The sequence below is a fragment of the Manihot esculenta genome, chromosome 18, assembly GCF_001659605.2.
Source record: "Manihot esculenta cultivar AM560-2 chromosome 18, M.esculenta_v8, whole genome shotgun sequence".
Classification (NCBI taxonomy): Eukaryota; Viridiplantae; Streptophyta; class Magnoliopsida; order Malpighiales; family Euphorbiaceae; genus Manihot; species Manihot esculenta.
Genome location: NC_035178.2, coordinates 9,153,550 through 9,166,126, shown reverse-complemented (window position 1 = coordinate 9,166,126; position 12,577 = coordinate 9,153,550). Strand labels below are relative to the sequence as shown.

The 12,577-nt window shown below is 33.3% G+C and overlaps 1 protein-coding gene across 1 annotated transcript; it reads right to left on the bottom strand.

The window, feature by feature from the left end:
- Positions 1-7,830: 7,830 nt before the first annotated feature.
- LOC110606654 (sucrose transport protein SUC2) lies at positions 7,831-11,064 on the bottom strand. Its single transcript, XM_021745566.2, has 4 exons — positions 9,520-11,064; positions 8,781-8,844; positions 8,649-8,692; positions 7,831-8,228 (listed from the first exon to the last, which is right to left on the bottom strand). The coding sequence occupies exons 1-4, from the start codon at positions 11,014-11,016 to the stop codon at positions 8,049-8,051; spliced, it is 1,785 nt and encodes a 594-aa protein (XP_021601258.1). The 5' UTR covers positions 11,017-11,064; the 3' UTR covers positions 7,831-8,048.
- Between the last annotated feature and the right edge of the window lie 1,513 nt (positions 11,065-12,577).

Below are 12,577 nucleotides of genomic sequence, written 5' to 3'. Positions count from 1 at the left end.
AAGGCTGCCGGGACCCGTAGCAAGCCAAACATACATCATGTATACCTGTTTAATCCCAAACATGATCAACACATACATAAAATTTTAAACTTTTCTTTTCATTCATTCACCAAACTCAACATGTGCATGCACTATACATAAACATAATCATTGACCCCTCGCTGGAGTCCTCAACAATGCTCCACTGGGGTAAAATAACATGCATTAAGTTTGGTCTACATAAAACATCATTAAAACCATGTGCTCAAGGGGATTAACAACATACTGGGGTCTAGCACAATTCTTTCCTCAACAACACTATTACATTACATAACTATTCAATTCTTTACATTACATCATATTCATGTCCACATCTATCTATTACATAAAACATGACATTACTTCTGCTGACCTTCTGGTCTACCCTGTACCTGCAAACCTGGGGGATTAGGGAAATGGAGTGAGCTACTAGAGCCCAGTGAGCAGAATAATAAAACATTACATTAAAAGTTCATGCTATCATGAGATGCATCACAACACAAACATATCATATCAAGGATGGACTTGTCACCAATAGCCCTCTACATATCCAATCGTGCCAGAACGTAGAATGGTGTAACGACCCGAAAATCGGACCGCTACCGGCGCTAGGATCCAGATCGGCTTAAGGCCGCCGGGACCTGTAGCAAGCCTGACATGAAACCTGTAAACCTGTTCAATTCCATACATGATCAACAACATACATAAAAATTAAAACTTTTCTTTCATTCATTCTATCATACACCAAACTCAACCTGTGCATGCACTAAAACATAATCTTACTCATAAACTTGACCCCTCTGTGGGATCTCATCGATGCCCCAATGGGCGATATACATGTGTTGAGTTGGCTACCATCTATATCATAAAACATCTAAGATCATGTATTTAAAAGGGATAACAACATCCATAGGGTCAAGCACAACTTCTAATCCTCAATATCATTATACATAACATAATTATTCAGCTTTACATTATCTTACAATTTATCATGTCCACTTTCTAACTATTACAAACATAAGACTTTACTCTTCTTGACTTCTCTGTCTAGCCCGTACCTGCAATCCTGGGGGATTAGGGAAAAGGGGTGAGCTACTAGAGCCCAGTGAGCAGAATAATAGAAAACAACATTTAAATCTCATGCCATTATGTAATGCAACACATCACAACTAATCACATCTCGGATGGTATTGTCACCAATAGTCCTCTACATTCCAAAGTGCCGGGACGTAGAATGGGTACAACCGGTCTTTCTCTTAACATAACATATCATAACATACCAATGTGCCAGGGACGTAGAATGGGTACAACCTGGACTTCCATACCATCTCATGCCGTAGCATCATCATACCATATGAGGACTAAAGGATCATTCAATGACCAATCCACATCAACATCATAAATGCAATGCAACATATTCATGAATTCTAATGCAAACAACCTAATTCATCACATGGCATTCATGATGCATGAACATGCTCAACTTTATAATTCATTTGCTTTAAAAACATAAAGGTTTATTCTACTCACCTCTGGCTAGCTCTGATAAAGACTGATGCAGCTAACTCACTGCTGGGGTCCTCGGTTCCTCGGGTCCGAACCTACACAGGTGGACTCAAATGAGGGACCAAACAACTAGAACATAACTCTAAAAATATCCCCCAAAAACCCCCTAAAACACCTCAAAACAATCATGCAAAAACATGCAAAGGAAGGCAGAACAGGATAGGTTCGGCGGCACCTTCGGCGGCCGAAAGTCCCTCCAGAGCCGAAACCCAGGCAGGTTCGGCGGCACCTTCGGCGGCCGAAAGTCCCAGACAGAGACGAAAGTCTCTTTTCGGGGGCAACTTCGGCAGCCGAAAGGCCTGCCTCCCCAGCCATGTTCGGCGGCCGAAAGTTCCTTCGGCTGCCGAACCTGGTTTCTGCCAAAGGGCAGAAACTTGGCTCCTCAAGCACATTTGCCTCCCAAAACTTCCAATCATGCATATAACTCATCCAAATCATGCAAATATACATACATTGGCTCCTAGGGGCTTCAAACTAACTTAAACCCCAACTACAACACACAACAACAACTCAAATCCAACATACATGCTAAAAAACATAACATTAACTCAAAAACCTAACTATGAGCTAAACATGCATTCTACCCCATAGATCTTGCATAAAACTTACTTTAAACATGAAATGAGCTTAAGATCGGCTTTTACCTCTTGAAGATCGAGAGAGAGACGTCCTAAACTCGGAGGTGGGAGATTTTGAGTTCTTGAACCTCAAAGCTCCAAAACTTGCTTTAAACTCGAAAATCTTCAAAACAACGTAAAAACTTGTGAAAATCTTGAAAGATTTGAAGGAAAGAACTCAAGGATGGTGAAGAATGGCGGAAGGGCTCACCTTGGCCGAAAATGGGGAAAAAGCTCGCCCGTTTTCGGCTAAGGGACCCTTTTATAGTGGCTGGCCAGGCCACGTTCGGGGGCCGAAAGTGCCTCCGCATGCATGCCATGTTCGGCGGCCGAACTTGAGGTTCGGCGGCCGAACTTGGGCTTTCCTCACTTATGCCTTCGGGGGCCTAAAGCACTCCCGAAGTGCATGCATGTTCGGCGGCCGAACTTTGAGTTTCGGCGGCCGAACCTGAGTTTCCTCCAAGGGTGTTTTTATTCAAAAACTCATTTCCTCTTTACTTAAAACCATCAAAAACAATTAAAACATTTTATGAAAACATGTTTCTACCCTACTAGAGGCTTCCGACATCCGAGATTCCACCGGACGGTAGGAATTCCGATACCGGAGTCTAGCCGGGTATTACAAATGGGTCCTGGTCTTTCACTTGAACATAACATTCCAAAGTGCCAGAACATAGAATGAGTCCTGGTCTTTCTCTTATATAGTGCCAGCGAACGTAGAATGGGTCCCACTGGTCTTTCATTCCGTACCGTACATATCATATCATCACATCATAGATCGAGGGCTATGGACCATCCAATATCTATCCGCACCAACATAATCATATGCAATACAACATATTCGTAAATTCTAGTGCAAACAACCTATTATATAACATGGCAATTATGATGCATGAATCATGCTAAAACCTTCATTATTTGCTTAAACATAAAGAGTCATTCTACTCACCTTTGGCTAGCTCTGACAAGACTCTGAAGCAGCTGACTCACTACTGGGGGCCTCGGTTCCTCGGGTCCGAACCTACACAGGTGGACTTAAATGAGGGACCTAACATACTAGAATATGACTCTAAAATACTCCCCGAAAACCCCCTAAAACACCTTAAAACAATCACATAAATCATGCAAATGAAAGCTGAACAGGGCACTTTCGGCGGCAGGTTCGGCGGCCGAAAGTCCCTTCAGAGCCGAAAGTCATGCACCTTCGGCGGCACTTTCGGCGGCCGAAGGTTCTCTCCAGAGACGAAACTCATGTATGTTCGGTGGCACCTTCGGCGGCCGAAACTCCCTTCCAGAGCCGAAAGTCCACTTTTGGGGGCAGGGTTCGGCAGCCAAAAGTTGGCCTCCACAGGCAGGTTCGGCGGCCGAAAGAGCCTTCGGCTGCCAAACCTGAGTTCTCCCAAAGGGGCAGAAACTCAGCTCCAACATGCACAAAAGCCTCCCAACTCATTCAACATGCATTTACCTAGTCTACAACATGCAAACTCAAGCCAACAAGCACATAGGGGTCTCAAACTAACTTAAACCCCAACCAAAACACATCAAACAACTCACATTGTGCATAAACACAACATAAACCAAAAACTCAACATAAACCTAACCATGCATTTCTACCCCATAGATCTTCATAAAACTTGTTTAAAACATATAAGGAAGGTCGGATCTAACCTTACCTCTTGAAGATCGAGAGGAAAGACGATCCTAGCTTGGAGATGGGGAGAAATCAACTCTTTGGTCTCCAAGTTTCAAAACTTGCTCTTTTGCTCAAATATCTTCAAACCAAGTGAAAACTCATAAGAAAATCATGAAGATTCGAAGGAAGAAGCTCAAAATCGATGAGGGACGGCGGAGAACTCACCTTGGCCGAAAATGGAGAGAAAAAGCTCACCCGTTCGGACATGGGGACCCCTTTATAGGTGGCTGGCCAGGCCACTTTTAGGGGCCTAACGTGCCTCTGCATGCATGCCATGTTCGGCGGCCGAACCTGGACTTCCCTCACTTATGCCTTCAGGGGCCTAAAGCACTCCCGAAATGCATGCATGTTCGGCGGCCGAACCTGGGTCTTCCTCCAAGGCTATTTTCATATAAAATTCATTTCCTTTCTTACTTAAAACCATAAAATACATTAAAACATTTTATGAGAACATGGTTTTACCCTTCTAAAGGTTTCCGACATCCGAGATTCCACCGGACGGTAGGAATTCCGATACCGGAATCTAGCCGGGTATTACAAATACCTTCCCAATGTATAATTAACTTAAAAATTCTATATAAAATTGACATTGGTTGTTTATTGGGAGAGTAAAATTAATGTAATTTCATTTATAAATAATTAGGTGTCTTAAAGACGTGCTTAAAGTTTAGAGCGATAAGACTTGTTTTTATAAATTAAACATATATTATGCCTTTTGTATAAAACAAAATAAAAAAGAATGTGAAAAATGCAATCCACAGTTAATAATTAAAAAATATATTTTTATAATTTAAATTAATAAAAAGTATAACATTTATAATTAAAAAATATATCTAAAAAATTAATTATTTTATTTAACTATTTATTTTAATATAATATAATAAATAAATTTTTTAATATTAATTACTAATTTTAATTATAAAATGATAAATAAATATTTTTAATAAAAATTATAACATTTATAATTAAAAATATATTTAAAAACTTAACTATTTTATTTACTCTTTTTAACTATTTATTTTATAATAATATAATGATAAATAAATATTTTTTAATAATAATTACTAAATTTTTTTAATGGAATAGTATCGTTAAATCAACTAAAAGATATTAAAAAATTTAAACATTTTTTCTTTTTTTATTAAAAAAACTTTTACTTTTAAAAAACTGCACATGTACAGATGAAATAATTTTATTTTTCCATTTTTTTTAGAAAACTACTCTAATTTTATATCAAAAAAGAAAAAACAGACCTATGTCACACAAGTTTAGAAATTTATCATTAAAATTAAGGTTACAATTTTCCATATTTTAAATAAGTAAATCATCAATTGCTTATCATTTTCCATGTGAAAATCACAAATTATATTTAGTTTCGGTCGATTCGATTTAAAATCAAACTGAATCAAATAAATTAAAAATTAAAATTTTAATATTTATAAAAATCAAACCGAATCGATTTTAATCAAAAATTAAATTAAATCGAATTGATTTTAATCAAAAATTAAATCAAATCGAATCGGTCTAATTCAGTTTGATTCAATTTATCAGTTTGAATTTTTAATAAATTTTTTATTTTTTATAATTTATTTTTAGTATTTTAAATTTTAATTATAATATTTTAACTTTAATATATCTAATCTCTCTATATTATTGAAAATAATATACTATTATCACTAATCCGTTTAGTTCGATTCAGTTTTTTTAATTTTTTTTATCAAAATCGAATCCAATTGAAATAATCAAAATTCTTAAAATTAAAAATCGAATCAAATCGAAATAAATAAAAAACCGAATCAAATTTTTAAATTAATTTAATTTTTTTAATTTAAACCGAATACAACTCACTTTTAAATATACCATTATTTTTAATATAAATTTAAATTTTTATTAAATATTTTCATCGATTCATAATTTTATTAATTATTTTAAAATTATTATTTATTTTTTATATTATAATATTATTAATAAATTATTATAATCTATTTAATTTTATTTTACTTCTAAAAAATTCATAAAATATCTCTTAATATTTAATAAAATTAATATTTTTAAAATTTTAATATTTAACTTTTTTTACACTATAATTTTTTTTTCAAATTATAAAAGATTTTTTTATTTATAATCTAATAAAAAAAAATCATTTGTAACACAGTTACCAATAAAGTATAAATGGATTGCGCTTTATTATTATAAAACTCATATATAATTTTTTATTAATAGATTTCAATTTATTTATAATTTATGAATAAATTATTAATAGAAAATCTGGTTGTAAATTGATAAAAATTAAAAATAATAATAATCCGTTTGTAAAATTTTAAAAACAATTAAGATAATAAATTTTGTTACTATATTTAGATTAATTTAGTAAGAATTAAACTTATTTTATTTTATCAGTATTTTTTGTTTTATATCTACTAATTATTATAAATACATTATATTGAGTGAAAAATAAAGATGATGAAATGATAAAATAAAAATATATATAAGAAAATAACATAAAAAAAATGAGAGAGGAAAAATAAAATGAAAGAAAATGATAAAAAATAAAATAAGAGAAAATAAAAAAACTATATGAGAAAAGGAAAAAAAATATAAATTGATATTATACAATATTCACTTAAAATATATTATATATAGTCACTCAATATTGAGTTAAATGTCATGCGTCGATCATCATATGATGAAGTCACATGATATAATCTTAATAATTTATGATGTCATGTGTTGGTCATCATACGACGAAGTCACATGATATAATTTTAATAATCTATGACACTCGATCATATAAATTTCACTTTAAAAAAAAGATTCGACCGTTGTGATGGTAAAGATTTAAAATATTAGAATATTTGCTATTTGTGTCTGATTGACCCTTCCATGATATATAAATTACCTTTAAATTGCATCTATAATTACAGGATTTATTATTCAATAAATAGCATTAGTCAGATTTTGAAGAAAATCACCGACCTATTTTCTTATACTATAAAAGTAAAGTGTACACAGAGTTCTTATACTCGAACAATTTTACTTACATTTGTATTTTTTAGTGATTTATAATGAACATTAAGACGGATGATTTTCAACTCCTTCTCACCTCTTTTTCAATTGCATTACTAATTTTCAAATATTTTAAAATTTATTAGCAATTCATTAATAATATAATTACCAATGAATTTTTAGAATTAAGATAAACTAATTAGCAATGTATTAAAATCCGTTTGTAAAATTTAAAATTGTAATTGTGGCATTAGACTTTATCATATCCTTTATTTTTTTGGTTTTATATAATGTTTGTGGACATATAAATTTTACATCACTGTATAATTAGCAAACAAGAAAATTATTTACTTATTTGAATGTTAATAAGCATAAAAAATATTTTATTTTCCTTCTAATTTAACAATTAGTAAATAATAAATATTTATAATAAATTTGCTTCTACTTTTGGATTATCAGTAATTAACTGTAAAATATTTGGGCCGAAAATACTATGTGCCTTATTTTATGGACATGATGGGCTCAACTGGGCTCTTAGAGAAGGAGAAAAAAGTCGTGCATCTTCAAGTTCTGCTGCAGAATCAAGTAAAAAGCTCCATCTGCAAACCTCCATTCAACTTCGAGAAAATCTCCAAGAGACCGACTTTGCCTCACCATCACTTTCGGTCTCCATCATCTTCGCAGCTGCACTTCTGTTAGAGCTCTTTATTATTCTTTTCTTGTTGCTGGGATTGATGCCGGTGAGCAATGGCAGCAACAGTAGAGGCTGTTCTAAAAGTAATGGCAATGGAAGCGATACCCATGAGAGTGCCTAATCTAGAACTTCTGTTATAAGTTTTTTCTATTAGATTAATTTTTCAAGGAGATTTCTGGGTTTATTCTTAGTATATGTATCTTTGTTCTTAAATGGATGTTGTACAAATATTTATATCATCAAAATGACCCTTGTTGGCCATTGACAATCACTGGTACAACACGAACCATCACAAGACATAGCCATTGTTTTGGCCTTTGTTACATTACATACATCAGAAAAGAAAAAGAAGGAAGAAGAAAGAAGCTGCTACTTTCAGAGATTAACAAAGAAAAAGCTCCTAACACATCCATCTGATCACATGCATCCTTCTAATTAACGGAGGTGATCAAAATCAATGGAAGGCGGCAGGCATCGAAGCTTTGGCTGAGGGGATATCAGCTTGAGGAGATGGAAGTAAGGTGAGTGCAAATATTCCACTGGCTGCGGCTGCTACCGCTCCCACTACGAAAGCTGGTAGATTACCTCCTCCAAATAATGCATCCCATGGTCCACTTGCTACTGACACCACCATCTGCAATATTAAATCAATTACTTAGATTTTTTTTTTCTTCTTTTGTTAGGCAGACTGGACAGATACAAGAGAACAAAATAGATTGAAAATCTGTGCTTTTTCTAAAAATGTTGTTGGGAATTTTTTGTGTGTCAATTATTGACAAAGCCAACACAATATGGTCGGTGCAAAAGGAAAGGAATTTTAGGCCATGCTAAAATGTCCATATGCTCTTGTCCTTGAAAATATTCCTATTAATCATTACACCAGAGATGGAGATAGCTCTCAACTTTTGCAGACTAATCTTTTTCATCTAGCTATTTTGTTCCTTAGAGTTATGAAATAATTGCTTTTTCTTTTTAATAAGTTAAAATTGCCAAATCTTCTTAGAAAACACAAATGGGTATTTAAATAATAAATAAAAGAAATAAAAACTCATACCTGTGGTATAACTATTGAAAGATTTAGAACTCCCAAAGAAAGTCCTGAAAAAAAAAAGATGGGTCAGAAAAATAATTATTTACCAAAAAAAATATAAATATTTAACTTAATTTGAAAATATATAGGAATTACCTTGACCAGCACCAGCAGTGTTACAAAATATTGATGCCATTGCAAAAGGAATGCTGTAAGTTATCTGCACAATTTACAAAATTAATCCTTGTAGTTAATTAAATTAATTTTATAATAATTTTTTAAAATTACAGATATAAATTAAAAATAAAGAGGAATGGCTAATTAATTTTATAAAAAAAAATTGGGGTAAATATTAAATTTCTTTTATGTAAAAAAGGGGAAAGTCTTTCATTAGATAATCAAATTTAAGCAAGCTATTGTCATGGCCCATAAAGACAACAATTGTTGTGTGTCTGTTTCTTAAAGTTAAAGCAAATAAAGACTTGAGAAGTCAGAATAGCCTCCAATTAGAGTTCAAGATTTAAATAATTCTGACATGTTTTTTTCTTTATGTCATACTATGATTTCTGCAATTTTAATTTTTTTTTTTAAAGAAAATTGTTGGATGGCTGTTATAATCTCAAACCTAATATAAAAAATGAATTCAGGAAATATTAAAAATTAGAAAAAAAAAAACATAAAAAATTAAATAACATATTTTTTAAAATATGATTAATTAGTTTTAGTTAAATATTAAATAATAATTTTTATAATATAATTGATTATGTATTTTTGTAAAAAAAATATTGATGGGTGTTGACTTGTTGACTGTAAAATGACAATTAGGAGACTTGAAAAGAAAAAAAAAAAACAAAAATAACAAAGAAATTCAGGGAAAAGGTATGCAAGAACTTACAGCTTGAGGTACACCCATGACCGCAAAGAGAGCCAATGCACCGGCCTTGATGCCTCCGGGTGGCGGCAAGGGAATGGTGGCGCCGCCTGCTACGGTGGTGAATCTTCTGTGGGATTCAGCTAATTTTGTGATCAGGATGGTCATGCACAAACAAAATGCAAGTACGAAATTCACTATACCCCACAGTCTCTTCACTCCTCCGACCCCACGCGCCAGCGCCTCCACACCGAGGGAGGTGAAGCCCAAAACCACAGAGTTAAGCATCAGACCCAGTGCACCGGCGCGCACACCACGGTCGTACAGCTTTAACTGATAGGCTGTTCCGCTTGAATCTCCGCCGTAGACCTCCCTTCCCATCCAATCAGTATCGAACAACAAAAATGGAAACCATGCAATCCAGTTCAGGCACGTTACCAGAAGAAGGATCCACATGGGCCTTTGAAGGTTCTTTAAAGCAGCAAATATCTCACCGAAGAACGGCATCGGAGAAGACTCCGACTTCCCGTCTTCATCCTCATCGTCACCGGCAGTGGTGTTTCCCTGTTCCGCAGACCATTGCTTTTCGCGAACGTAAGTGAGAGCTAATACAGTGAGTGTTAGAAGCAAGACAATTGAGATAAAGAAACAAGATTTCAGATTTGCACAATAAACGTCGCAAGCTTTAGTCTTTGTGAATGGAAAGATTTTGTATAAATGGGTGTAGGATCCCGCCGCGTAGCCAAGAACGTTCCCGACGGCCATGAAGAAGGAGAAGAGTGCATTAGCTGTACGTGTCTTCTTCTGATTGGCACCAGAAAGATCAGCGAGGAGGGCACGGCAGGGTCCCTGGAGCATGTTATTAGCAACGTCAAGAATCCAGAACCCGACCACAAACACAGCAATAGCTCGTGGTTTAGGGCTTTTAGCAACAGGGTCGCCAGAGAGTTGGCCAATGTCAGCAGCAAAACCAATAAGGAAAACAGCCACAGCAACGAAGGCAGCCCCAGCAGCAATAAAAGGACGACGGCGGCCAAACCGGGAGGTGCAACGATCGCTGTGGTAGCCGACAACAGGCTGGACAAGCATTCCAGAAATGGGTCCACAGAGCCAAATGAAAGCAGCCCAAGTGTGAGGGATACCAAGAAGCTGAACATAAGGGGTTAAAAGAGAGAGCTGCAAGGCCCAGCCAAACTGGATACCAGCAGCTATAGAGGCCACTGCTACAATCTTTCTTATAGAGGTTGAAGAGGGTGGTGGTGGAGGAGGAGGAGGAGGAAGAGAGTGATCAGAAGTGAGTTTGTGTTCTTTCCTAGGATCAGCAGCCTCCATGGGTGGTGGTGGTGAGAAGAAGACAACGGAGAAGAAGAAGCAGAAGTGGTGGTTTGGGTTGTAAATTGCATGGGGATTTATAATGGGGGAGTTTTTGCAAAGAGTGGGTACGGGCTTATCCAAACTGGTATACGTCTTCTGTTGCAAATACTGTACATGGTGAGCAGATTCTTCTTGCCACATGTGCATCTGCTATTTATTTCTACTTTAGCTTTTTGCAATTCTCATCGTCTATTCTTTCCACCTTCTAGAGTAATCTTCATCCCCCAATATTCACCAAGCTATAAAAAGTAGATACATCTCAATTTTGAGTCTACCCATATATTTTTTATATTTGATTATCATATTTTTCTTATAAAAATTAAAAATTTACTATTTAATTTTTATAATACAGTAAAAAATTCATTAATATATTAAAATATTTTTAAAATTTTAAATTGAATTGCTTTATTATTTTTTCTAAATGAAAATTTAGAATTTGAAAGAGTAAAATTTAAAATATCTCTAATTTACTCAAATGCACTTATCATTACGCTAAATTTGAGTGTCAAATTACTTTGTTTTTTAATACTAATTATAAATGGAAAATATTCCTTTGCACATTTTGATGTGAAAAGATGCAATAAGTTAGGCATGTGAAAATAAAGATATTTTAGGTTTTTATACTTATTTGTTGCTTTAATTAAGTAGACTTTGCAAAGATTTTATATATATCACTATGCATGCATGTACATAGTGGAAATTAAAGCCAATTATGAGCATCAAGCTTTCTTATTCACAATTTACTTTATTCCCTTCTCTAATTAATTAATTAATTAATTAATTAATTAATTAATTAATTAATTATGAATTAAAAATAGAGTTTATGTTGTATTTTAAATTAATAATTAATCAATTTAAAGAAGAAAAAATAGTTGAAATTAAGAAGAGAGAGAGAGAGAGAGAGGGGGGAGGATGATAAGAGGCAATGGAGATGAGAGGTAAAGTGAAGAAGCCTGTTGACATTATCCATAGTATGAGTTTCGCACCCCAAAGACTGAAAAAGCTGCAATTAAATCAACCAAAGTCAGAAGAACTCTGAAAACCCATTGACTCAAACTAAAACTAATGAATCAATTTCCTCTAAAAAATAATAAAAAAAATTTTTTAAAAAAAACTGATGGATCAATTTCAAAAGGCATCTTGGTCCCTATTGGGTCTAGACACCACAAGACAACACATCTCTGCTCCGTTGGTAAATGTGTTATTTATTACTACTTTATTTTTTCCGCTACTTTATGGAAACGGATCCGGTAATTACGGATCCGGTAATTTAAAAACATCATTCTACTAAATTTTAATAGGATAAATTTAATTAATTATAATTGAATGAGTTTAAATTTAATTTATATAAATAATTAATTTAATATAAATATATATTTTATAATAATATTTATAAATTTTTTATATATCTTAATTTAAAATTAAAATTTAAATGTGTTTTAAAAGTATTAAATTTTTTAAATAAAAAATATTTTTATATAAATTATTAATTAAAATATATGAGATTAAATAAGTTTAAATTTCATTCTAATAATTTTCAAAAAAAAAAAAATTTCATTCTAATAATAATAATCGAGTTTGGAATGAATTCAGATAATTTATATTAATTTTTAATTAAAATTAGAATATATTTAAATATTACTAAAATAAATTAGATTTGGATAGTGCAATTTTCACGGGTATCTATCTACATCCCTATATATATATT

Excerpts from the sequence above, each read along its gene's own strand:
- LOC110606654 (XM_021745566.2), bottom strand. The coding sequence starts at position 11,016 with ATGCACATGTGGCAAGAAGAATCTGCTCACCATGTACAGTATTTGCAA. Across the intron at positions 8,845-9,519 it reads TCATGGGTGTACCTCAAGCT|ATAACTTACAGCATTCCTTT; the intron begins GTAAGTTCTTGC and ends TAAATTGTGCAG. Across the intron at positions 8,229-8,648 it reads TTTCAATAGTTATACCACAG|ATGGTGGTGTCAGTAGCAAG; the intron begins GTATGAGTTTTT and ends TTAATATTGCAG.